The 26,717-nt window shown below is 40.8% G+C and overlaps 1 protein-coding gene across 1 annotated transcript in view; it reads left to right on the top strand.

Moving 5' to 3' along the window:
- Positions 1–838: 838 nt before the first annotated feature.
- The window catches only part of CPA6 (carboxypeptidase A6), a 320,694-nt gene continuing 294,815 nt past the window's right edge, over positions 839–26,717 (top strand). Inside the window, exon 1 of the mRNA XM_004047127.5 lies at positions 839–1,227. Within this exon, the coding sequence (XP_004047175.2) occupies positions 1,112–1,227 (116 nt within the window). The 5' untranslated portion in view covers positions 839–1,111. The remainder of the gene's footprint in view (positions 1,228–26,717) is intronic.

The raw sequence follows: 26,717 nt of genomic DNA on the forward strand, positions 1-26,717 counted from the left end.
GCAGGAGAATCGCTTGAACCTGGGAGGCGGAGGTTGCAGTGAGCCGAGATGGGGACTTGGCACTCCATCCAGCCTGGGCAACGAGAGCGAAACTCTGTCTCAAAAAAGAAAAATAAAAACTCTTAGGCCCCTGTTCCAACCTACTACGTCAGAGCTGCAGTTTAATGAGATCCCCAGGTGACTTTTGTGCATGTGGAGCTCTGAGAAGCCCTGCTCCAGACCAGCATGGTGGTTGAATATTGGAATCACCTAAGGAGCTTTTTAAACGACTGATCCCGCCACCACAGTTTCTATTTTCAAGGTCTGGCTCTCTAAATGATTCCAAATGTGCAGCCAAGGTGGCAAAGCACTCGAAGGCCTCCTATTCCCCACGAGAACCTCTGAAACAGCAGCAGGTCTGGGTGCTGCTGATGCAGAATGAGTACCAAGATCTCCCTGAAGCCCAATAAAGCCACTGACCACTCCTGTAAGTCAGGAGCAGGGAACTGAAGCCAGCTGTTCGGATCTGGGTGCTATAGGTACCCCCGTGCACGTTCTCATCATGATTGTTCACTGTGCATTTCATTAGGTGGAATCCGTTTAGGAATCTGTCATGGGAGATCAAAAAAACATTAAGCTTGGAACAATCCATGTCTGCTTGTTTAGCCCATCAGACAAATCATTTGCAATTAGGTAGGATCCTCATGCTGAAGAAGGTAGAGAAAGAAAGCTTGCACAGAAAAGCTAAAGGCCTCAAGTTGGGAAAGCAAACAAACCAAAAGCAGAGAGGAGTCACCCAAACGAAGCAGCACCCAGTGAACCCCTGCCGTGAGTCAGCACGAGGGAGGCCCAGCCCTTTCTAGGGGAGCCTGATTAAAGATCAGGCTCAGCTGCTGCTGCTGCTGCTGCTGCTTGTCCCAAGACCAAGTCGTAATAGCAACTTCCCTTCCTCAGCTGCCTAAACTTTTTTTTTCCCTTGTAGCTGGAGAGAAGTGTCACATTTTGCTCACTCTCAACCTTCCTCGCCCACCCCCTTCCCGGAGAACCTGTGCGGTGTGTAGGGGGTGTTGTGAGCCACCTCCAGCCTCGGGTGGCTGCTTAAGTAACTTTCAACTCCTCTCTTCTTAACACTATGAAGTGTCTCGGGAAGCGCAGGGGCCAGGCAGCTGCTTTCCTGCCTCTTTGCTGGCTCTTTTTGAAGATTCTGCAACCGGGGCACAGCCACCTTTATAACAACCGCTATGCTGGGTAAGTGGAGCGACATTCATGCCCTACACAGCTTTGATTTGGATCTGGGGGCTGGTTTGCTCCGGAGTGTGCCTCACTTTTTCTGATTTGTGGGTCTCTGAGTGAATCTGCACACTTTCACGGTCCTCTATATAAAATGTACTCACAGCTCTCTGCTCTTGGCTTTAGCTCACTGAGAGAATGTGGTGGGCTCCAACCTGGCTTTTTATACTTTTTATCATGTGCCAACCTCAGCTGTGGACCCAGGGTTGAATGGGATTCTGTCTTTGGAGTAGCCATGGTCAGTATTTGCAGTGTTTGCCTTGGTTGATGCTTGGGGATGCTGTTGTCCTACATGATTTATGACCTGAAAACTAAGCCTTTCCTTTACAATTGTATGTAGGAGCGGTGGGTTGAAATTCATCAGTGATTAAGAACTGAGTGTGATATTTTTTTTTGTCTGTGCTTATTAGTCTGTAGAGTGGTTATTAGATTTTTAAATCTGAGCAATGCAAATGATTCAACTCAAAATAAGCAGAATAAAAGTAGTCAACTGTAAAATTATGGATAGTTTTTCTGAAGGAAAAACATATGAGTAAAACAATCAGTTTTGTCCCCCCACCGTAGGTAAGCACGCTTTCTATATGCCTTTCTTCAGGAGGCAGAGGGCTGGAAGCTGTGTGTTACTATGCACATTCTTATTATCCTGAAGGCTTGCTGTGGTATAGACAGCACGTGATTTGCTCACATATGCAGGGGGTCGTTCTTTGAATCTGGAAATTATGGCTTGCCTGCACTTTAGAGATGGAAAAACCTTAAATAGTTCCTCTAGTTCAATTCCTTTTTACAGAGGAGTAAACTCAGTGTCTTACATATTTTTAAATAGGCTACTATCATTCAATAATCACCACCTGAGAAAAGTTTTCATGTAGATCTGGATCATGACAAGGTAGTGTACAGTGTCTTAAAACCAAGTTGTTCTTTTTAGAAATAGTGTAAAAGAGAATTTGTGAGTGTGACCCTGGAAAAGAGAATTGTATTTCTCTTTCTCTCCCAAAGAATCTTGGCACTGCCTTTAGGGTTCCTCTGAATACAGTGCTTACAGAGGAAATTTTCGAAACATGTCCTCAGTTTTAGAGGAGGCAGGATGAGATGGAGGTGCTGGCTGAGGTAGGGGCTATAGATGGCAATATGATCACGGATTTTTCCACCCCAGTATTTCTGGGAGGAACAGAAAGGAGTTAACATCCCGGGGCTGCCTTTTGGCCTGGACATACAAGATCTCAACTTTACCTCCGATAATTTGTGACCCCTTTAGAGATCTGGAAAGAAGAAGCTCATGTTTAAAGACTGATGGTGCAGGCTTGGGTTGTGGGGGACTTAATTCTGACTCTCCTGGCTGATGTCAGGTCAGATGATAAACATAGATCACAGATTTAGACACGCGTGTATGACCTAAGACCTCACTCCTCCACTCAGCTGTGGCTCTGTGCATAATTATTTCAGCGTGTGGCACTCCTCCGTGAAAAGTTACCAGGCCTGCTTCAGCTGAGCAGGTGTGCACCCTTCCCTAAGCACCACTTTGAAGAGGAAATGAGGCCAGTGGTGGCACCCTTTTCATATAGAATTTGTAGCGACTGGAACCCTTCAGGAAAAAGTTTCATTACCTTCTCTGTTTTCAGCAATGGACATGATAATTGCTATTTTCTCTTCAGTTGCTACATAAGTTAATCCCAAGTGTATAAATTACCAGATGTCTAAAAGTAGGAGGGAAGAAAAAGATGAGAGAATGAAAAGAAGGGAGTCTCACTCAACCATTGCAATAGAAGCCTAGAGCTTCTTTAAAAGCAAAAATATTTCTGAGCATATTCACTGTTAAAAATGGGGAATTCTACCTTCATTAGACATGTCATTTTCTCATCGCGAAAGACAGAAATGCTGCTCAGCTTTGGGAAAGTTTTGCTTTGTTTACTCCAAGATTACTTTCGGCAAGTTTAGCCTTCCGGTGAACAAGAATCTGATGGGAAGACATGGTAGAAGAGTATTTAGCAGTTTTTTTGGCTGGTTTCATCCATCCAAAGTTATTCTGAGCCACCTCATTTTTATTCCTTAATAATTTTTCTCATTTGTTTTTTGCTACTAATGAAGGGGCAGCCCTAATTCTTGCATTCATGTAAAAATATTTTTGTAGGTCTTTGTAGAATCTAATAATATGTGATTACCATTTACAGGACCCTGAGCATGAATAAAAAATGGAACACACAGGGCAGACCAGCATGCCTCCTGAGAGTAGCTAATGAGGGCAGTCCTCTTTAGACATAAACTAGTAACAATTGGATAGTGCCAAGTGTGTAATAGATGCTTATTAAATGGTAAAGTTAAGTGTCTCAGAAAAAAAAATTGCCTTGGGATGGGTAGTGGGAGATTGGGGGAGAAATAGGGATGATTAATGGTCATTTAAAAAGGTTAGAAAGAGTAAGACCTATTTGCTTGCACAACAGAGTAACCATAGTCAATAATAATCTAATTGTATATTTTGAAATGACTAACAGTGTAACTGAATTGTTGTAACACAGAGAATAAACGCTTAAGGGGATGGATACCCCATTCTCTACGATGTGCTTATTTCACATTGCATGCCTGTGTCAAAACATCTCAGGTACCCCATAAATATATATTGGGTATATAGTAGTATGTATATACTTCTATATACCCACAAAGATTAAAAACTTAAAAAAAAGTGTAGAAAGACTACAAGAAAAATCTGATGACAAAAGCTAGTGCCTTTTTTGATAACTATATTAAACACTTACAAGACAGATCTTTAAATGCATAGGAAAGGAATGAAGCAAAGTGGAAAATAACGACTTCAATTATATTTATTGGTACTTTATGTCAAGGGCTTCAGGGGTTACAAATGCCAAGCCAAACATTTCAGGGATCAATAAATGTCCGTCAGTAAGTGAGACAAGCAAACATCATTCTGTGTTTCTCTTTTTCTCCCTCATCTCCCTGTTTTCCCAAAAGCAGACCTGATTATTTATTATACTGTGTTATTGAAACCAAAAAAAAATCTTCTGCATCACAGAAAATTAGGGTAGATTTTTAAAATAATGGTAAAAGAGAGATCTCAGACAGTAACAATAAATTCTGGCAAAATTGTAGAACTAACATGGCCATGATTTTTGAAAACTACTTATTGAGTGCCTTCTTCATGTGTCAGCGTAGCATAAGTCTGAAGTTTAACTGCCTGGGTCTCAATTTTTGCTCTCCCACATTTAGTAGCTCTGTTATCTTAGACAAGTTATTTAACTTCTTAAACTGAGGTTTCCTTATCTTGGACAATGGAGGTAATATTAGACCTTCCTCACCAAGTTGCTGGGAGGATTCAAGAATAGCATGGTTCTTGGCACTTAGTAAGAACTTAACAGGATAGTAAAATACTTACCAAGACTTAATATAAACATTTATAAAAACATTAATTCTAAGAACAACCTTATGCATTTTTTATCCTCATTTTACAAATAGGCTAAATGAAATACAGTCCAGATAGCCCAAGTTCAGGGCTAACTAGCTCAAGGACACACTTGAGATTCTCACCCAGCTCTGCCTGACTCCACCACTGTACTTCTCACTCTGCCACTTATTCAGGCATAGAGAAGAATTGCTTTTAAGAAAAACTGGAAGATTTAGTCTTGTTTGGGGAACTGATAGTTTCAGAACAATAAAGGAAAAGAGATTATATAGGTAAAATTGGAGGTTTAATTTTGGTCACCTTCTCTAGGGTGATGATGAGTCACCGATAATGAATCATTATTAGAAAAGCATGCAGGGCCCATAAGGGATAGAAAACAGAAGAAGAAAGAACTTTCTATTGTCACACACACGCACACACACACACACACACAAAACAAAAGTAGAACAGAAAGTAGCTGTGATTTTGTGCCTTTGTTCATGCAAGTATTATTTGGATGCCCATTGTGTGCTGAGAACTTGACCAACAGAGTGAATGCCCTCTGATAGCTTGCTGTACAGTAGAGAAAATTGCCCACACATCAAATTACTATGCAATGTGTAAGTGCTGTGTGGTAGTGGTCCCCAACCTTTTTGGCAACAGGGACTGGTTTTGTGGAAGACAATTTTTCTACGGTTGTGGCGGGGGTGGTTTCAGAATGATTCAAGTGCATTACATTTATTGTGCACTTTGTTTCTATTGTTATTACGTTATAATATGTAATGAAATAATTATAGGACTCACCATAACAAAGAATCAGTGGAAGCCCTGAGCTTGTTTTCCTGCAACTAGTCAGTCCCATCTGGGGATGATGGGAAACAGTGACTATCATCAGAAATCAGATTTTTATAAGGAACATGCAACCTAGATCCCTCGCGTGGGCAGTTCACAATAGGGTTCTTGCTCCTATTGAGAATCTAATGCTACTGATGATCGACAGGAGGCAGAGCTCAGGCGGAAATGCAAGCAATGGGTAGCAGCTGCAAATACAGATGAAGCTTTGCTGGCTAGCCTGCCACTCACCTCCTGCTGTGCGGCCCGGTTTCTAACAGGCCATCAACTGGAACCGGTCTGTGGCCAGGAGTTTTGGGACCCCTGCTGTATGGGATGAACAGATTCCTGAGGGCTGACAGAAGAGCTCAATGAACCAAGAAGGAGAGGTGAACATCTTTGCTATGTCCTTGCCAATTCTGATCATCTAGCCCTGCTGCACATAGGCTGAGTGTGCAGAGAGGACTGGCTTCCCACCATCATGGCTGCTTCTTGGGACTGGAACCAAGTAATATGCTCGTATTAATCTACTTGTACTGGGTCTGCTTGCAAAGTTCCATGGACTCCTTTTTTCTCATGACAGCCCTGCATTTATTGAAGTTGCCTCTCACGTCTTGGGACAGTTTCTTCCCCCTTCTTCTTTGTGTCTCAGGGAAGCCACTTTGATGAATGGCATACCCTTTTTTCCCATGACCATAGGTATGAGCAGGGCTGGGTATCACTCACTATGCACGCAGCTGGTGTGTGCTGGTTAGCCACACCCATGCTGTGCTTATGGCCCCACTTATGGTTATTTGTCCACAAGCCAATAGTCATCCATGGAAACAGGATATGACTATTCACAGAAGTAGACTTGAAGTAAGATTTTTTTTGAAAAGTAGTTTGGGGCCAGGCACGGTGGCTCACATCTGTAATCCCAGCACTTTGGGAGGTCGAGGCAGGCGGATCACCTGAGGTCAGGAGTTCGAGACCATCCTGGCTAACATGGCAAAACCCTGTTTCTACTAAAAATACAAAAATTAGCCAGGCGTGGTAGCATGCACCTATAGTCCCCGCTACTCAGGAGGCTGAGGCAGGAGAATCACTTGAACCTGGGAGGCAGCAGTTGCAGTGAGCCAAGATCATGCCATTGCACTCCAATCTGGGCATCAGAGCAAGACTCAGTCTCAAGAAAAAAATAAAAGTAGTTTGGTCCTTGAAATCCTATTAGCAAAGAGACTACACATTGGATGTGGCATACTGAAGACAAAAGGATTGTGAGAAATAGTGACTCAGTAGAGCAGTTTCAACCCCAGAGACATAATACTCTTTTCTACCTTACCACTCTGGCTATTCCCCCATCTTTGTCTCAGGAGCAGTTTTTGTGTTCTTTTATGTCCTGATGGTGGCTTCCTTTGAATGTTCTCTGAGCTTTTGGAAACCTAGGTCTAGAGCACAAGAAATCAGAGCCAGTCATGTGAATCTGCATTGCCTTCTGCACTGGTAGTCAAGGCTCTTTTCAGATATGATGGGCAAAAGTCCCCCTTTTCCCAGGACTGGCCTGGGGTTGCCAGGGACTGTCCCAGTTTGCACCTGCTGTTCTGGTGTAGTCATCAGCAGTGCCTCCTTCCCAACTGAGAAGGGTCCTGATTTGATGGTAAATTGTTGGTTTGACCTTTTATATTCTTCACTATGTTTGCATCCTTAATGAGTTTTATTCCATATCTTCAAATATGCCTCTTGTGTCACTCCTAAGGAAGAAATGCATCTCTAGTTCCCTCTGTTCCTGTAAAAAGTATCCCATTTGTACTCTCCTCTCCCTTGTAATGACCACCAGCCACATATAAAACTTTTTGTTTTAATCTCAGTCTGGGTTAATGTAGTTCTCTCCTAACTGATCTGCCATTCTCTAGTCCTTTCTCTTATTGATGAGCTTATTAAAATAAGGCTTTTTATCATATCACTCCCTTGCTCAAAGACCTACTTTGGCTCCCTGTTGTCGACTACATCAAAGGCAGAATCCTCTGCATGACTTTCAAGGCCTCTATCATCAAAGTCTTGTTTTCCTGCCTCTTTTTCACTTATCCTACACCCTGAAACCAGATCTAGTCAGATCAGAGAAGTAGAGAGCTTCATTCAGCATTGCACACCTTGAATAAACAAAGCAAGCAGGCGCCATTCATAGTAAGAGCCTAAAGCAGAAAAGGGCCATGTCAGCTCATCAGTGACAGGTTGAAATATGTGCTCTACATTTGGGGGCGTTAGGAACTATAAAGGACATGTCCTTGGTTCTAAGATTGGTTAAGAACATTTCCCCACAAGTTAGTGTGTAGTTAATGGAATAGTTCTCCAGTGCCTTCTGGAACTTCCTTCTAGCTCTTGCCCCTTGTTAATGGTAGAATACTTTTAGTTTTCCTTATGCCCTAGCTCAAAGTACAGCCCCTAAGTGCTGATTGTTTATCAGCTCATTATACCCAAAGCTTTCTTCCTTGCAGTATGTTCTGTGTGTTGGGGCCTCCTGCTTTGCTTGTTAAAGACATGCAATGCTGCAGTCCTCTACCCCTCTGAACCAAACTCACAGGCAGACTGTATGGGGGTCAGCACTTCCTCTGCCCACTGAGCTAGTAGAAGGAGGATTGTTTCAAATGCTTCTGGGCGCCACTCTCCTTGAAGCCCAATCTGATAATGGACCCTTTATTTTATAGCACCAAGGTACTTTCTGGGTAATACCATTAAGCATAATCACTTTCAACCTCTGAAAAGCAGCAAAGGATGTTAATGTTTTATAACTTCACAGCCTATATTGTGCAAGCTACAAAAGCATTATCTTTTTGTCTTTGTAAATGGAATGACTGAACAGAAAATAGAAACGTTTTTGGTGACTTGTTTTAGAGTTTTCATTATGATCAATCAGTAGATAACTGGTTTATTGGATTATAATTTGCTTTGCTAAATTAATGGCTTCTCGATCAGCCTCTAGGCATTACCTTCTTTATGGTACAGTGGAATGCGTAATACAAAGCTTTAGGATCTTGTTCCAGGTAGTGTCGTAAATTTCCTAAAAGATTATTTTATGAAAGGTTGAAGCAAACTTCTAAGTGTTTCTCTTCAACATAATTATAGCCTTTGTTCTTTTTTTTTCCAGTGTACTTTGAAAATAGTAAAACATTTTAGTATCAGTGTTAGTAAGGATACTATTGGGTTGTTTTGTTTTGTTCTGTATTTTTTTGTTTGTTTCTTAGTTTTGCTATGACAAAGAATCCTAAACCTCCATAGCTTAAACAAATCCATTTCTCTCTCATGTAAAACTCCAGAACAGCTATGGCTGGTTAGTGGTAACAGAGAACCAGGCTGCTTTTGTCTTGTAGCTCTGCCATGCTCAACATTCAACTTCCAAAGGAGGAGTCTTCCATTTCTCACAGTCCAGCCAGCAGGAAAGTGGAAAGAAAAGTCACTCTCCTGAAGTGACTAATACCACAGACCAGAACTTCAAACATCACTTCCTGCAGGCCAGAATCAGCTAGACAGTCCTAGCTGCAAGGGAGGCTGTGAAATATAGCCTTTAGCCAGGGGGCCGGATCTGGGAGAACATGTTAGAGATAACTACAGCAGTCTCTCTCTGAGTGGTTACTCTGATATCCAATGACTACCAGCCCATTCTCCCTTTCACTTTTTTTTGAAATAACAATATCTCCAAATGGATGTTTAGAATTTTGGACTTCCAGCTAATTAAAAGTGTGCATTTTTTCTTCTATAAATGACATTTTTTAAAGTCATAGAATGTTGGGACCAGAAGGGACAAAAAATATATCATAGCCCAATCCCTTTTTATAATATAGGAGGAAGCAGAACTCCATAAAGGTAAAAGGATTGGCAGAGCTAGCACTAGAGTTAAGACTAAAACCCAGGCCACCTGAGTTCACAGCATTCTTTATAGTTGACAACACCACTTTTGGTGACTCCAGAAATCTTCTTACCCTTTCCTATTCTCTAGAGTCATTGGGGATGAAGTAAAGTGATTTGGCAAGGCTGAGAATTGTTTAACAAGGGAGGATTTCATTTCATGTCTATAAATATTTGCAGGGTGTCTGGCCCGCTGCTAGTCTAGGACTACAGAGATGAAAGAGCAGCCCATGTGCACAGCATAATGAGTAACTCAGGCAGGTAAACAAGCAGTTCCAACCCTGGGATCCTTGTGCCTCCAGAGAAAACTCTTGATATCAGATATCAAGTGAGTGCAGGAGAGGTTCACCTAACCCAGACTGAAGAATGGACAGAAGGCCAGAGAAGTCATCTTAGATGTGACGATTGCAAAGCGGGAAAAAAAAACACATTTGAGTGGTTTATTAAATATGCAAGATATTTTGACTTTTTCTTTTAAATGGCTGGTATTGAAAGGACATTGTCCTGATCTCAGTCATCAAGAACAACTAGAAATTAGGTTAAGGCTTTCCAGACACAGGGAATATATTGGTGCAAAGAACTACAGGTGAGAGAGCTTGGTCAAGTCTAGAAAATCAGGGCAATTGAGTATGGCTATAACAGAAGGCATCTTTCTCTGAGGGAGTCAGGAGGCGGGAGGGAAGGCTGCAGAGGTAGGTGAGGTCCCATAACACATGGTTCTGATTTCTCCCAAAGGCAACAGCATGCTCATGAACAACTTTAAGCAGGGAATTTAGTTGATTCAATTTTTAAAAGAAAGTTCTCTCTGCCATCATTGAAAAGGGAAGATTGGAGGGCTGAAGACTGGTGTCAAGATGACTGGGATGTTATGGTGACCTTAGTAATACAAGGTAGGGCCTGGTTAATGGCAGTGACATCGGAAGAAAAAAGAGGGAACCAACTAAATATTTAGGAGGTAGAATTTTCACAATTTTTCCACTATTTCACAGAGGGAATAGTGTAAATTGAATCTCAGAATCGGGTAAGTAGACTGCCCTTTGCAGAGAAGATAAGCACTTTTTTGGATATGTATTGTTTGAGCTGCCTATAAAGTGCCCAGTTGGATAGATGGATCTGAAGCTCAAGAGAGACCTCTAGGCTATGAAATAGATTCCAGAAACTGATGTGTCAATAGAATTTCTTGAAACCTTTGGTATAGGATGGAGTACCCTGGAAGAACCCATTACATGAAAAGAGGGCCAAAGACTCAATAGAGCAGAAGGGGAAAGGCAGAGAAGAAAGTAGCAGAAAGGTCTAGAAACAGAGTAAGAAACACAGGAGATGTCAGTTAAAGGAAAATAAGGGATCCAAGAAGGGAGAGGTTAATCATGTCAAGTGCTGCAAAGTCGTATCCACTGGGTAGGCCATTCAGGACATCATTCATGATATCATCAAAGGTGCTTTTGGTGGAGTGGTGAATGGAAACTAGAGCAGGTAGGTTGAGAAGGGAATTGGGATGTCAGAAAATTAGCAGTGAAAAGAGACCATAATTTCAAGAAGCTTGTCCATGAAGTGGGGGTGAGGGCAGTGTGGGGAGCTGATAGAGTTAAAGGAGTGTTTTGCCATTTTGCTTTTACTCCTTAAGATAGGAAAGATATGCTCATATTTTACACCAGGTGGTAGAAATAAGGAAAGGGAGAGACCAGTGATAAAGGAGAGACCACAGGAAAGTGAGATGGAGTCAGGTCTCCACAGAGACTGAAAGCTGGTCGGCCTCTCTTCTCTGCAAAGTAGGAGGTGGGTCCTGGTCCTATGAAGAGAGAGGGGAGATGACTTGGGACCTTCAGAAGGATCACCAGCATCACTGAGGGGCCAGCTGATGGTATGGATGATGGGTCCATAAAGGAACCATAAACCCAGCTCCACAGGTTTTCTCCAGAATCATTTCTGAAGAATGTTACCTGCAATGTGCCCCTGGAGGGAGAGGGGAGGGAAGGCTGCAGAGGTAGGTGAGGTCCGGTAACATATGCTTCTGATTTCTCCCAAAGGTAACAGCATGCTCATGAACAACTTTAAGCCAAGAACTTAGTTGATTCCATTTTTAAGAGAAAGTTCCCTCTGCCATCACTGAGAAAGGAAGAGCAACTTATGGAGCTCTAAAAGGAAAGAGGGCAGAAATGTAATAGCAATGGAAGAAAGAAAAAAAAAAAAAGACTGCCACTAATTTGTATTTCTCTAACATTTAATAAGATGATACAGTACTTTGTAAATCAGAATATAATACAAGGTATTATATTAGGTAAGTTATGCTATTCGTGGGAAAGTCTCTCATGTAGACACATCCTGTCACAAAATTGACAATTTTTTTCATTACCTGCTATCTTCCTAAGGAATTAAGTAAAAGACCGAAAGCATCTTAGTGTCTTCTTAGCCAAATCTATTCTCTTCCTCATTAAGTTATCGGAAAACTGGAGGTGCCATCTCCTCATCCATCTTCCCAGTTCTCTCATCCTTCCTCATTCCACAAACACTTACTGACCCAATACCAGGAGAGTAGCAATTATCACATCCTGACTGTCATTTCTTATCCCCAAGGATGGTTAAGAATCTTCAAAGTAGCTGTGCCAGGCAGTGTCTTGCAGAGGAAATGACAGTCTGTGTCTCCTGAGGGCTTATGTTTTAATCCACAGTCTAAACTGAAAAAGAGCGAGAGATTTAAAAAAATGAACAAGTATTTAAAACCAAATGAAAATGCAAGTGTATTAGGTCAACACACTCTTCCTGCTTTTTTCTACCTTTGTTTTCTTAACACACATGTCATGTATTTTTATAGCATTTCAATCTTAGCAGCTGATAAAAGATGAAAGTTCTAGGGTACCACACTCTTTATCACTAGATGAGGACCCTGGTCTATGTTTGCACTTACAGAAGCTGGAACCATTTGCACATGTGACCTCATTGGTCATATTTTCATTTCCCCTATCTCCCTTTAAGAATGTCTTTATCTTACCAGACTAATTCATGAATCACCAACATGTCAACTAGGTTCCTTTTTCTGATTGTGTGACTGTAATGAAAACACAAGATTTATAATGAGATGATTGGGGTCTTATTATAATCTCTCCATCATGTTTGGGATGATGGGATGATGTGATGGGATGTCTGATGATGTGATAGCAATATATTTGGCAGCAAAACTGCTAAACATAATGAAGGTTGGAGGCATTTGGGATGAGCCTGTATAGCAAAGTATTTGCAGCAGTTAGAAATTTGCTGCAGAAAAAAAATATTCTAAGCCCTCGACTTACAGGGCAGAAAAAAGGATACATATGGGGGAGTCCAGTTCTCCCTAAGTTTTCAGAACTCTTTGTGGAAGCAGAGGAAAATGTAAGTCATTTTAATGTAATATCTGACAGAAATCTTCTTAATGTAATATCTTACATCTTAATGTAATATCTTACATCTTAATGTAATATCTGACAGAAAAATTACTTCAATGTTTTGGAGAGAAATTTAGTCTGCTTTGTTTTTCTCTGCCTAAAATAAGGGTTTTCTTTTCTTTTTTTTTTCCATGGGGCCCTGGTTTGCTGAGGTCATGCACCTTCCACACTACTATTCTAAAAACTCTCCAATTACTTCAAGCACCCACACACACACCTGTACCCTCTCTTCCCCCGCCCCGCCCCAATGCCTGACACCACACCTTTTATATAAAAGCAAATAAATGTATCTTTCTTGATAAGAGAGAGGCTGGTGGCTCACACTTGTAATCTCAGTACTTTGAGAGGCCAAGATGGGAGGATCACTTGAGCCCAGGAGTTGGAGACCCAGCATGGCCAACATGAGAAAACCCTGAATTTACAAAAAAAAAAAATTAAGTTTGCTAGGTGTGGTGGCGCATGCCTGTACTTCCACTACTAGGGACGCTAAGGCAGGAGGATCACTTGAGCCCAGGAGAATGAAGCTGCAGTGAGCCATGATTGCACCACTGCGCTCCAGCCTGTGTGACAGAGGGCACCACTGCGCTCCAACCTGTGTGACAGAGGGCGCCACTGCACTCCAGCCTGGGCAACAGCCTGTCTCAAAAAAAAAAAAAAAAAAAAAAAGACGATACAGCATTTGACCCGAGTTATCTCAGCTTCCATCCTTCCTACCACAAACTCTACAGGTTCCTGATCCCGCCCCCACCGCCCCCCCTCATTTCCAAGGCAATACCTTGTATATTCAGTCAGCACTATTCATTGAGTGCCTACTATGTGCCCATTTTAAGGCCCAGGGATATAGCCCTGTAGGTTCTAGGAATACAGCACTTCTTTAAGTCCTAGTGAATAAAACAAAGTATCTTGTGAACTTTGCATTCTAATGAAATGACAGAAAATTAATATGCCATAGTAGTGAGTTCTGATAAGGACTCTGAGCGGAGATAAAATGTAGAAAGGTGATAGAGTGTCAGGAGAGGAGACGAGAAGAATAAAGTGAGACTCCTGATTATGTGAAGCTCTGAGGGTAGAAACTTCCACGCATGGGAAACAGGAGGTGAGGTGGAAGCCCGTGTGGCATGTCCCTGGACAGCGGGTCTCAGACCAGCAACATCAGCACCACCTGGGCGCTTGTGAGAAACTAAAAATTATCAGGCCACCTCCCCCTCCCACATCAGGAGTTCTGGGGGTGGGGCCCAGCAGTCAGGCTTAACAAGCCCTCCAGGTGATAGACGCTAATTTTTTTTTTTTTTTTTTTTTTTTTTTTTTTTTTTTTTTTGAGATGGAGTCTTGCTCTGTAGCCCAGGCTGGAGTGCAGTGGTGCAATCTCGGCTCACTGCAAGCTCCACCTCCCGGGTTCAAGCCATTCTCCTGCCTCAGCCTCCCGAGTAGCTGGGACTACAGGTGCCCGCCACCACGCCTGGCTAATTTTTTGTATTTTTAGTAGAGACGGGGTTTCACCGTGTTAGCCAGGATGGTCTCGATCTCTTGACCTCATGATCCGCCCGCCTCGGCCTCCCAAAGTGATGGGATTACAGGCGTGAGCCACCGCGCCCGGCAAGAAGCTAAACTTTGAGAACCACTGTTGAGGACAAGCAGCAGGGTGACATGGCTGGAGCCTGTGGGTCGATGGAACAGTCACTCGCCCTTGGTTCCTGCTGCTCTGGTCCAGGCTGTGTTCAATTTCCGTTTGCTTATCACTGTGAAACCTCTCAAAATCACCTACAGCTTTCGTTCTCTGTCCTTTGTCTATTCTGTGCATGTTCCTCCACATCTGCCCACCTTTCTCAAACCAGTTCAAACTCTTACCTCCTCCAGCGCGAGTTCCCAGATCCCACCAATCAGCCGTGACCGCGCCCTCCTCTGAGAGCCCGTGCCACTCTGTAGTTTGTAACACTAACCACGTGCGTCTCGGTATTACAGTTGTATGTGGATGTCCTACCTTTCAGGAAATAAGCAAGTTGAGAGTAAGATGCTGTATCTTCTTATCTATATTCTTACAGTCCCCAAATAGCGTTTGGCATGTTCAGTGAAGATTTTCAAAGGAAAAAGGAGGGAAGAGGAGGAGGAAGGGATGAGAGAGAGCGAGGAAGGAATGGGGGGGCAGGAAACTAACAAACTAGGAATCGAATTGCTGACACCTGCAGGCAGTTTTATCACACTAAATTTCATCAATGACAAGTAGTGAAAAACAGGAACCATTTGCCCTTAGGGCTTTCGGAGGAATGTGGGGATCCCACAGCTGCCACCTGTATGTGCTTAAGGACGATATTCCCACCCTCCTGCTGATTTCTCCCTGTTCAATGTGTTTTGGGTATCACTTGCACTATTATCCAAAGTTGGCCTCAGATATTTTATTTATATAGGCTCCTAAAAGTGACTGGACAGGCATTCTGCTTGGGGGAGGAGATCTCTGAGGCAAAACTGCCATTTCCTGGCTGGCCTAGAATGGGCACCAGCTGGTCAACACTTTTATTAGCCATTACCTTTTACCAAATTTAGAGAAGCGACCCTTGCCTTTTTGTCATTGCTGCTTTATCCTCTAAGGAATAGACAGGAAGTCTTCTGAAATTGTAGCTAACTCCTCATTCATTTTGAGCCTAACATCCTCTCTAGTTTTTGACTAATTTTTACAAACCAAAGAACTTCCAGTGTATCTTTCAGAACTTTGTTGGTCGTATTCTTCCTTTAACTCTTTTTCTATCTCTTTAGATGCCGTGATTCAATAAGAAGAAAGTTTGCTTGCAATTTCTGTACTTGGTTCCCCTACTCAGATGCCCATACAAATTCCAAGTACCACAGAAACAGAATAGTCCTGGAGAGTACAGTCAGGCTTCCTTTAAAATAAGGCAACAGTAAAAATTCAAACACAGAGTTGATCAAATAAAGTTGATCAAATGTGGTTTGAAGAGCCCTCAGAATGGGGGCATTTTCTGAGCCGAGCTCAGCATGCCCAGAGAGCAGTCCAGCCTGAGGGAAAGCTGGAAATATTCAGACAGAGGTGGTGTGAAATCAGTTGGTCCCTGTGAGAAAGGCTTAAAGCCTTAGCCTTGAGTTAAGGAATTGTGGAAGAAGTGAGAGGATGGGCACCAGCTGAGAAATAGCAAAAAGTAAGGGACTCTCCAAGGGTGAAACCACACTGCATAGTTTCTCAAGAAAAAGTATGGCATACCAAAGGACTTGCCACTATCTTGGCCTCTTTTTTTGTGTGTGAAAAAGAATTTGTTTTTTTCCTTCAAATGCAACTTGTATAGACAGCATTTAATTACAGTGTGAATAACTCACCATGGACCCAGCTATTGGTAGCTTGGTTCTTTCTAGGAAAGGATCTTAATAAGAAAAAAGTTAGATGAAATGGTAAAGTAGAATTATCGCCAATTCAAAGATTCAACCAACTATCCCCAAATTAGGTATTCTAAACCAACTAGTGGAAAGATGCAAAATCAGCATGGTCACCCAGTCTCATTTCTATAATAGCAGGATTGCAAATAATGATTTCTTAAGAATGGATAATTTTTATGGTGACTACTTACCAAGAATTTTGTGCCCTTGAATATACAGTATAACTTATAGTTATTATACATGGCTTCTGGTAAACACATTGTATTTTTAAGTATTGATCACTCCAAAGATTCTTCTGTTCATTGTATGGGACAATGGAAAGTCAGTTACTCATTTCACTCAATCTAAAGATATCCACTATGATATTCTTATAGTAGAAACATATATATTTGGTCTTCATCCCATTTTCTGGCAAACAGCTCCTAAAATCCTTGACTCTCCAAAGTGATGTGTCTTTTTGTATGCTAATGAGATGACAGGTGATGGGGGCTTCTGGATAGCCTTAGGATGGGAGCTGGTTGCCAGGGAAACCAACCATGTGATTAGAGGTTTGGGACTTTCAGCCCCATCCCCCAACCTCCAGGGAAGTAAAAGGGACTGCAGTTTGAGCTAATCACCAGTGGTCAATGATTTAATCAATTGTGCCCTCATAACCCTCCATAAAAACCCAAAAAGGACAGGATTCAGAGAGCTTCCAGGTTGCTGAACATATGGAAGTACTGGGAGGTTGGTATCCCCAGAGAGGGTCTGGAAGTTCTGGGACCCCTCCTATATACCTTGCCCTATGCCTCTCTTCCATCTGGCTCTGTATCTGTATCTTTTATAATAAATGGGTAAACATAAGTGTTTTCCTAAGTTCTGTGAGCCATCCTAGCAAATAACCAAACCCAAGGGAGGAGATTATGGGAACCCCTAATTTATAGCTGGTTGGTCAAAATTTCCAGACACCTGAACTTGAGATTGGCATGTGAAGTAGGAGGTAGTTATGTGGGACTGGGCCAGTAACCTATGAGATCTGGGGCAGTTCTGGTTAATGTCAGAATTGAATTATAGGACACCCAGCTGGTGTGAGAGAATTGCTCGTTGGGGCAATCCTCCCCCGCCCTACATCTGCTAGCAGAAATGTTCTGTGTTGAATGCTGAGTGTAGCAGGAGAAAACAGTTCTTTTCCAACATCACATCCACTGATTTCAAAAAACAAAAATGGCCAAATTGGGGCCCGTGAGAATAGCACACCCTAAGTCCTAAGCCGTGTAACTTTCTTTACCTGCTGTCGCCGTTAAGAACAACACAGCTGTTTTGCTTGGGCAGTTCAAGTGGTGATTTACATCTCCTATATTTTATATACCTATAAACTATTTGTTTCATCAGGCTCTGAGCGGCTTACAGGGATATTTATTTAATAATTTGACTAAGCCTTGCATACCCGTCTTTGTTGCCATTAATAGAAACTAGTAACGGTTTTCTTCCAGAAAACAGTTTTCCAGAACATCACTTAACTTCCTCCTGAGCACTCAGAATGCTCTGCAGTAGCACTTAGTATTTTGTACTTTAATTGTTTAATTGTTTATTCTTCCTGACCGAGCTGTACTCTCTTTGGCGGAAGGAACTTCATCTTATTCTTCAAGTCCGATCTCTACAGAGATTAACAGACACATGGAAGTTTTGTTATTGTTACTCCTGTAGCCACTGAAGTTGAACCACAATAAGTTGCCAGTATATGACAGTTTTTAAATCTTAAAATAACAGCAATTTCAAATGGCTAAATTTAATATAAACTTTAACTCTGAAAAATTAGGGCTTTTTTTCTTGCTATAAAAATACGAGCAGCTTATGTGCAGATTTTCCATTAACGTATCATCAAAGCTCTATCAGGTTTACAGAGAATATTGCCAGAGCTAATGAATTTTAATGTGCAAATAAAACACTAGGGGATCTTATTGACAATGCAGATTCAGCTGCAGTCCCAGGTAGAGCCTGGGACTCTGCATTTCTAATGGGCTTCCAGGTGATGCTGACACTATGGTTCAGGCACCATGCTTTCAGGAGCAAGTTACTGAATTGCAGGATAAGGAGTCAGGTGATAAGCTCTAGATCTGCTACTAGCTATCTGTGCTACTTTAATGAAGTCACTTCCTCTTTCTGGGCCTTGCTTTCTATAATGTCCAAGAATTAAATTGGGTGGTCTCTTTCTTCCAAGTCCCAGGTTTATGATCTGCTGGGGTCACCTCTACACATGTGGTTAGAGACTCTATGCAAAATAAAGGTTTGGACCACCAGCTCTATCCTCAGCCTGCCTGGGTTCATGTCCTAGTTCTTCCACTTACTAGTGATGTGATAATTGGAAGGAGTTACTTAATATGCCTGTGCCTCAATTTTCTCATATCTAAAATTGAACTAATATTGAATAAGTTCATATATGTAAAATGCTTAGGCAGAGACTAGGACAAATAAACTCAATAAATGTAAGCTATTTGCAGTATTAATATTCTCTACAGTTTCATTTCTAAAAAGCTTTCCTAAGGGGATTATCTGAAATGTAGGCAAAGATTTAGAGTTCATGGAAAGATGTTTGTTATCAATTTATTTAGTCTATCAAAACTTGGGATGCTACCTATGTGTTCAACAATGAGAAAGGCTCATTATAGTGCAAATTATAGACCCTTTTGTGCCGGCTATAAATGTCTATAAATAATTTTTAATGCTCAAGATTCTATAGAGGTAAAGGAAAATTCTCACTCCCCCTCTGAAGGTTGGCAAATGCTGAAAAAAAAGGTATACAAGTGTATTAATGTGCATAAACACAGGGAAATCACAGGAGAATGATTACCCAATTCCCCAACGAGGTTTAGAAGTTCATATACTCTTCTTCATAGAGGAGAGGTAAGTGGGGAGTATAGGAAATGTCAAGGGGTAGTAAATGACTTTTAGGGGAATTGAATGGGCCCAAAGGACAGATAATAGTTTGTTTTGTTTTGTTTTGTTTTTTGTTGTTGTTTTGTTGGTTTTTGTTTTTTGTTTTTTGTTTTTTGTTTTTTGAGACAGAGTCTCGCTCCGTCACCCAGGCTAGAGTGCTGTAGTGCTATCTCGGCTCACTGCAAGCTCTGCCTCCTGGGTTCACACCATTCTTCTGCCTCAGCCTCCCGAGTAGCTGGGACTACAGGCACTTGCCACCACACCAGGCTAATTTTTTGTGTTTTTAGTAGAGACAAGGTTTCACTGTGTTAGCCAGGATGGTCTTGATCTTCTGACCTCGTGATCCACCTGCCTCAGCCTCCCAAAGTGCTGGGATTACAGGCATGAGCCACTGCGCCTGGCCAGATAATAGTTTTTAAATGATTCTAATGGGATGAAGAACAGAGAATAGTTTGTGGACAAGTCCTGGGAAGGTGAGGGGCATAACTGCCCTGTGAACAAAAGTTGTCTTATTATGCAGATAAAGTCTCCCAGGTAATCTCTCAGAACAGACCTCAAAAGAATAAATGAAAAGTCTGTCTGGGCGTGATGAGAAAGACTTTTAGTCTTTCCTTTTCTCTGGTGATTAATCCTTCCTGGTTAGTTGAGATGCCTGAGGGAGAAGGTTTCAAGACAATTGCACTTCTTTTGGAAGAAATTTTCTGAGTCAGATAAGGGAAGTTCCAGAGGCAGCCTCTCCCTGTGGGGGTTAAGAGGGGCAGTGGGGAACTGCAGACAAGAGAAGGTTAGAAAGTTCTTGATTCTGAGGCAGCGTCTAAGGTCTTCCAATTTCCTTTAATTCAAAAGTGCTCAACATGCCAAAGCACCACACTTTGGGGTATTCTATGAGCCCCAACAATACAATAAAAAATGAGAAAATAGGATACAAAGGTATCAATAGTTTTGGTTTTGCTGTATGATATAGTTAACTATATCTGGGAGGAAAGCTCCAAAATAACAAGTGGTTGTTATGTCCAAGTGACACTGTAACATAGGGTTTTTTTTTTTCTTTCTCCCTATACTTTTTTCTGTATTTACTAATTCTTCTGCATGAAGCATGAACAGCTTTTATAATCAGATTAAAAGTAATTTTAAGCATGTGTAAATTCTCAAAAAGATTTTTTAAAAATCAACCCTATAGCAAGAATTGCAGCTTCTGTGGTGCCTTGTGCCAAAACCATTCTGAAATCATTGCAAATAAGAATCAGAAGTTAGTAAATTTAACAATACAACACTCAGTGCCAAACTAATGACTGAAAAGAAAAACAAGCATGTTCCTCCTTTATTTCTAACTGAAAATGAGATTGTTGAATATTCCAATGAAGCATTAAATGGCCAAAGTGGCTGTCTTGCTGTGTGTCACATAGATACTGGAGAGATGTGAAACAGAGGAGCAGGGCTCGAGGCCTTTCGGCTTAGAATAATGCCAGAACCTCCCTGCATCATGCTGATATATGCATTTAAGTAAATGGATTTTCAAATAGAAATTCTTCAGTGGTCTCAATATCACAGTATGATTAAATCTGTATTTAGATTTTTATTTAAAAGTTAGGAAAAAAGCATTTGAAATGACTGGAGGGAGAATTCATTACACTTTCATATGTATTCCCGTATGACATGTATTTTTCCAAGCCTGAACAAGCCCATTTTAAGAAGACTTTCCAGAAAAAATATTTGCCAGCAGTTTCTTGCACCATCAATTACTTTTTAAAACTACAATAATAGCCATCATTAGAACCTCGACCAGGTTAAACGTTGTCATTTGCCAAAGAAGGCTAGGGGCTATTTTTTCTTGCCTCTGTGAAGCATGGATTGAAAGGAAAGTTTGTCTGCATAAATTTTCTACTGCTACTCCACTGCTTGATAAAATTCCTCTTCCTCAATCTTTTCTGACTTTCCATCACTTTGAACTTCTCACTGTTTGAGTAGACATCACCAGTTATCTATATATTCTTCATTATCTCCCTAACCTGTAACCTGAACCTGAAAACTATAAGAAAAAGAGCTTCTGAATAAAAATTATTTTTCAGTCACTTACAAATCATTTTTCTTGGCCTCTGTCTTGCTCTCATGAGTTCTAGAACCTTGATTAAAGAGGCTTTTGTCTTAAAACTCAGGCTTCTGGTTAAGGAATGTTGAAAAATCTTAAATTTGCAGCTATCTTAAGTGACAGATCATAGTGCAAATCTGGGGTACCCATTGTCATCCAGAAAAAAAAATTATCTCCAAAGTAGGATGGTCCAAAGTAGCATACATATCTAAAATTTATCTCATTCTTAAGTACATTTTAATTTTTTGTGTTTTATAATGTAAATAGCCAAGCATGGTGGCTTATGCATGTTATCCCAGCACTTTGGGAGGCTGAGGCAGGAGGATTGCTGAACCAGGAGGATTGCTTGAGGCCAAGATTGCTTGAGACCAGCCTGAGTGACACAGCAATACCTTGTCTCTACAAAAACAATTTTAAAATAAAACCCAGGCACAGTAGCACAAGTCTGTGGTCCTAGCTATTCTACAGGCAGAGGTGAGAGGATCTCTTGAACCCACGAGTTCAAGGTTGCAGTGAGCTATGGTTGTGCCACTGCACTCCAGCCTGGGTGGCAGAGTGACTCCATCTCTAAAAAAATGAAATGTAAAATACTGGTACATTAAGTAACAATGTAGATGTAAAATGACTTAAAGTCTATGGAGATTGAAGTTGCTCACAATTTTCAGTCATGAAGTTTTGAAAATGGAGGTGGTGATGATTTCAAAGTTCCTTGTTCGCCAACAACAGCATATACTGAGGCCTATATTCATTTATTTGTTAAATTTGTATTGAGCACCTATATGTCCCAAATTGTTTTAGATATTAGGAATATAAAGGGCTAGCACTAAGGCAGAAAAAAAGCACCTGTTTTGTGAAGCCCATAATTTCACGAGGGAAACAAACAATGCACAAGTAAACAGTTATAAACTCTTACAACAGCTATGATAGAAATAAACAAGATACTGTGGTTTTTCTTTACTCATTCAACAAAGGTTTATTGATCATCTAATACATACCTGGAACCATGCTAAGCACTCTACACAAAATGGACATGATCCTTGTTTTCACTGAATTTCCACTCTAGCCCAGGTAGCCGACTATTCTAGCCCAGGTAACTCAGATTAATTACAACTGTGATTAAAGTTATAAAGGACTTCTCCTTTATAACTTGTTAACACAGAATGATAACAACTCAGAAGGAACTGATGACCAAAAATTGGGGGTGAGTCTAAGATGGAAGAGGCCTTCCTGAAGATGTTATCCTTAAGGCAGGGCCTTGAATGATGAGGAATTTGTTGGGCATGGCTGTGAGAGCAGATCAGAGCTGTTGAGAGTCTCCAACTTGGGAAAGGAAGTAAGGGGTACATGATTGCTCCCGTTGCTTACTGATTATTTTTAATTGTGTGGTTTTAAGGGAAACTGGGCCCAATGGCTTACTGTCAGTTGTATGTAGGACATTAGACTTTGCAAAGCACTTTCTCTTGGGTTGTCTCAGTTGTTCCTCATCTATGTGTGTGGTATGCAAGTAGTAGCTTTCAATTCTCATAGATATAAGTGCTACACAGGTGCCTCCTCAAAACTCACTTTCTAAACTCTGCAAGTAGATGTGTCCTTCCATTGTAGGGCACACCTGAAATTGGTGAAGTGGTGCTCAGTGGGGCCTTTTGCTTTGTGTACAGAGCTTTCTGAATATAAGCTTTTGGCTTCAAGAAGCAGTGAGCTGCTGTAAGTTGGCTGCAGAGTTGAAAGGGGAGAGGTGGGGGGCACACGTCAAAAGGACAACTCAGCTGTGATTAGGAGGTATATGAGGTTTACCAAAGGCAACACACCACATGAGGAAATCAGACCCTGGTGCCAAGAGGCCCTACAGCTAGAGAAAAGAGGTGAGTGTGAGAAGGCCATGTAGGAGGAGAGACACCTACTCATTGATGTATCTGATGTAAACAAGCACAGGGTCTACATTTTAAACACAGGGGGCTTCAGAAGTAGTGTGTCAGAGAGGCAAAAAAGTCAGTGAATTTGTATCCTTTGCTCATTTTTGGGTTTTTTTAAATTTTTAATTTCGCATTTACTTGTCAGCTTCTGAGAGAACCATGTATTAGAGATATTAATCCTTTGTGTATCATATCTGTAACACATGCTTCTTTACCAATCTGTCATTTGTCTTTTGACTTTTTCTGTAAGGAAAAGAGCAATAGAAACCATCTTAATGGTTATAATTCAAATCCACCATTAGTTTTTCTTTCTTTGTGGTATTTAGTTTTAGGTTGTTTAAAAATGTCAAATATTGCTCCCACTCAAAACTAAATATTCTAGGATTGTTTTCCTGCTGATTTTACACAATTTTTCTTTTTTACATTTAGATCTTTATATGGAATTATTTTTTTGTACACAGTATAAGGAAGAATATAACTTAATTTTATCCTAGAGGGCCATTTACAGAAAAGAATATGCAAAGAAAAACTAACTTACATAAAAAGGCACATTTCACTCACAAGGAAATGCAAATTAAAACAATTAAGTGTTTTAATTTTTCCCATAGATAGAAAATGCTTAGTGCTGGTGAGGATGAGGAAGCAACTGGAACTGTCATATAGTGCCAGAGAGAAGGTCAAATTGTTATAACCGCTTCGGAAAGTAATCAGCTGAATCTAATAAAAGTTAAGATCCTCCGCAGCGCACGGTGGCTCACGCCTGTAATCCCAACACTTTGGGAGGCCAAAGAGGGTTGATTCCTTGAGCCTAGGAGGTTGAGACAAGTCTAGGCAACATGGTGAGACCCTCGTCTCTATTTAAATAAAAATTTCTATATGTAAAAAAAAAAGTTTTAAGAGTTAAGATCCTCACACCCTTTTGATAAATCCTATTAGAAAATACCTGTCTAAAAATAAAATAATTAGCATGTGTGTTAAAATTGTAGCACTGTATGTGGTGATTTTTCTAAAAGCTGAAAACAAAGTCCATCAGTACGGGAACAATAGAAAAATCATGATATCTCTATAATATGGAATATTATGAGGCTATTACAAAGAATGAGTTATGGCATATATTGAACTAGAGGGGTGTGTGTGATATACTTTAAAAATGAAAATAGAGTTTGAGAGTAATATGTATGATTCTGTTTTGGAAATGTGCTGATTTTTAGAGTGTAGGGGATGTTTTAGTGTATGTTTAGGTTTTTCTTTTGGTGGGGAGGAAATGGTGGTAGTGGTAATTTGTGAGCGTAAATCAACTTCTCCCTTTAACATTAAAATGGTCTGGTATACCAACATGAGAGATTTAATTTTATTACATAGTGATGTATTTCATAAGAACTGAACTAAGTAAGAAGAAACCTGGGTTCCATTTTGATTTACATGTCTTGGACTTGTCATTGTGTTCCTGGCATCTCTTCTTCCCAACACATGATGAGGAAATAAAAAATATCAAGTGCTCCAAATGTCCCTGAAATAAGGGTATCATAGGGCAAAAGGATAATCTTTCCCCTACAGTTTGTAAGCTCTGGTTAAAGGCCAACGTTTCCAAGTTTATAAATTAGTATCTCAGTTTCAGCCCACCAGAGAAGGACCATCATTCTTTTCATTTGAGAGAAGTTCGGTACTGTGATGCTCATACTCAGCATATAGGATATGTAAGCTCAGACCAGGTCACAGCCTAGTTTACTTCACCACACACATCTAGAAGGAAATGAGTGGCTCTCAAAGCTGATTTTTTTTATTAGAATTACCTGCAGATTTAAAAAATGCAACTACAAACACCCTAGGCTTGCCCCAGAGGTACTGAATTGGAGTATCCAGAAATTGGACCCAGGAATTTATTTTTTCAGTGATTACCAGGTGGTTCTGATGCATCTCATCTATAGAATGTTGTTTGGGGACTATTGATGAAATCTAGTAAATGAAGTCAAGCTGCCTGCCGAAGGTCAAATATAGGCAGTGATAGCAATGTTAAAAGAAAAACCTTAGACAAATTTAACAGTGTTTAACTGAGCAAAGAATGATTCCAAAATCAGGCAGTTCCCAAAACAATAGATTCAGAGAGGCTCCAGTGCTACCTTGTAGTCCAAGATTTATAAGCAGAGAAAGGAATATGACATACAAAAAATGTAAGTGAGGTACAGAAACATTCAGATTGGTTACAGCTTGGCATTTGCCTTATTTTTACCCAGTTTGAACAATTGGCTTCCATTGACTGGCCGAAACTCGGTGACTGGCACAAGAGTAGGTTACAGTCCATTTACATCTCTAGTTAAGTTATGGTTCCCTATGTATGGAGAAACCTTTAAGACATGTAAAGAGGCAGCTTTAGGCTAAACATAATGGCAACAAGCATTTTGAAAGCCCTTACCATAAAAAAGTACCTTTTAGTGTTAAGCCTGCCTGTACAGCAGGCAAAATTTGTAAAATTCAAACGTGCAAAATTTCTGGGGTTTTTTTCCCACTTTTGAGAAGCCATTGATCCGTGATAGGGGTTTTTTGTTAAAGTAACATACCAGCCTTGCCATAGAAAGTATAACCCTGCACCTCTATCGTTCATCTGCACCTGACCTTCTCTGTCAGTGTCCTGATACTAGTTATATCGTGGTGTCCAGCCACAATGCATATACTTTGTTTCAAAAACTCAGTCATCTGGGTGACAAGGTACTTCAAAATCTTTGCAAAAGTAAAGCTAGTATACAAATCCTAGTTGTATATTCCCATGCTTCTTCTCTGAGTAGTGGATATGTGACTTATTTAAAAGTCAAAAGAAGATCTGTTAACACCAGACCTTCAATATCAGAAACCCTTAAAGACTATTACCACTAACAGAGAAAGACCAAGTTGAAAGGGAACATTTTAGAAAGACTGAGACAAAGCGAATGGCACGCATGGTATTTCTTTTTAGCCTCTAAGGCAGTAAAGTACCAGATGTCATACAACAAAGTCCGAGAGGACCTTGTAACCTAATGGGCGTAGCCAGAGTACTCAGCTTTAAAAAGCTCTTGGGCTTATAAAAGGAAGCAAGTTGGCACCATTAACTCCATATGTTAGACTCAGGAAATTTTTTTGCCAGCCTGCTTTGATTTATTCAAACATTTGTAATGTTGAACCTTTGTATTAAAATGGAGAGTATAAGTAAATGTTTGTTCAATCCCTAATATGGAGTTTTTCACATAGTGGGTTGCTTAGTAAATATTTGGTAACAGTATTATATGGTGCCTCCTAATTGTGCAGTTGGAAGAGGAGAGATCAACTCGGGTTGATCTTTCTTAGGCTGAATAAACTATGCAAAGTATACATTGACTGCATCTCTAGTGGAGGCAGCCAGGAAGTGATCAACAAGGTGAAGAGACTCTGGAGCAGAACTGTGTCTGAACGCACAGCCCTTCATTCAAAGAAGTTAAAAGTGAGCCATGTTTCAGCGTTCAGGGTACACAATGCGGCTTTATAAAATTACCCAAGGGCCTATCCGTTTTGACAGCTCTTTACTTTTGTTAAATTCTATTTCCTTGAAGCATGTGGACTAATGTAAATAAATGTGGCCCTCACACTTTTCTGACCACTTCTCCTTTTTCTCCGTC

The sequence above is a fragment of the Gorilla gorilla genome, chromosome 7 (genome assembly GCF_029281585.2).
Source record: "Gorilla gorilla gorilla isolate KB3781 chromosome 7, NHGRI_mGorGor1-v2.1_pri, whole genome shotgun sequence".
NCBI lineage: Eukaryota > Metazoa > Chordata > Mammalia > Primates > Hominidae > Gorilla > Gorilla gorilla.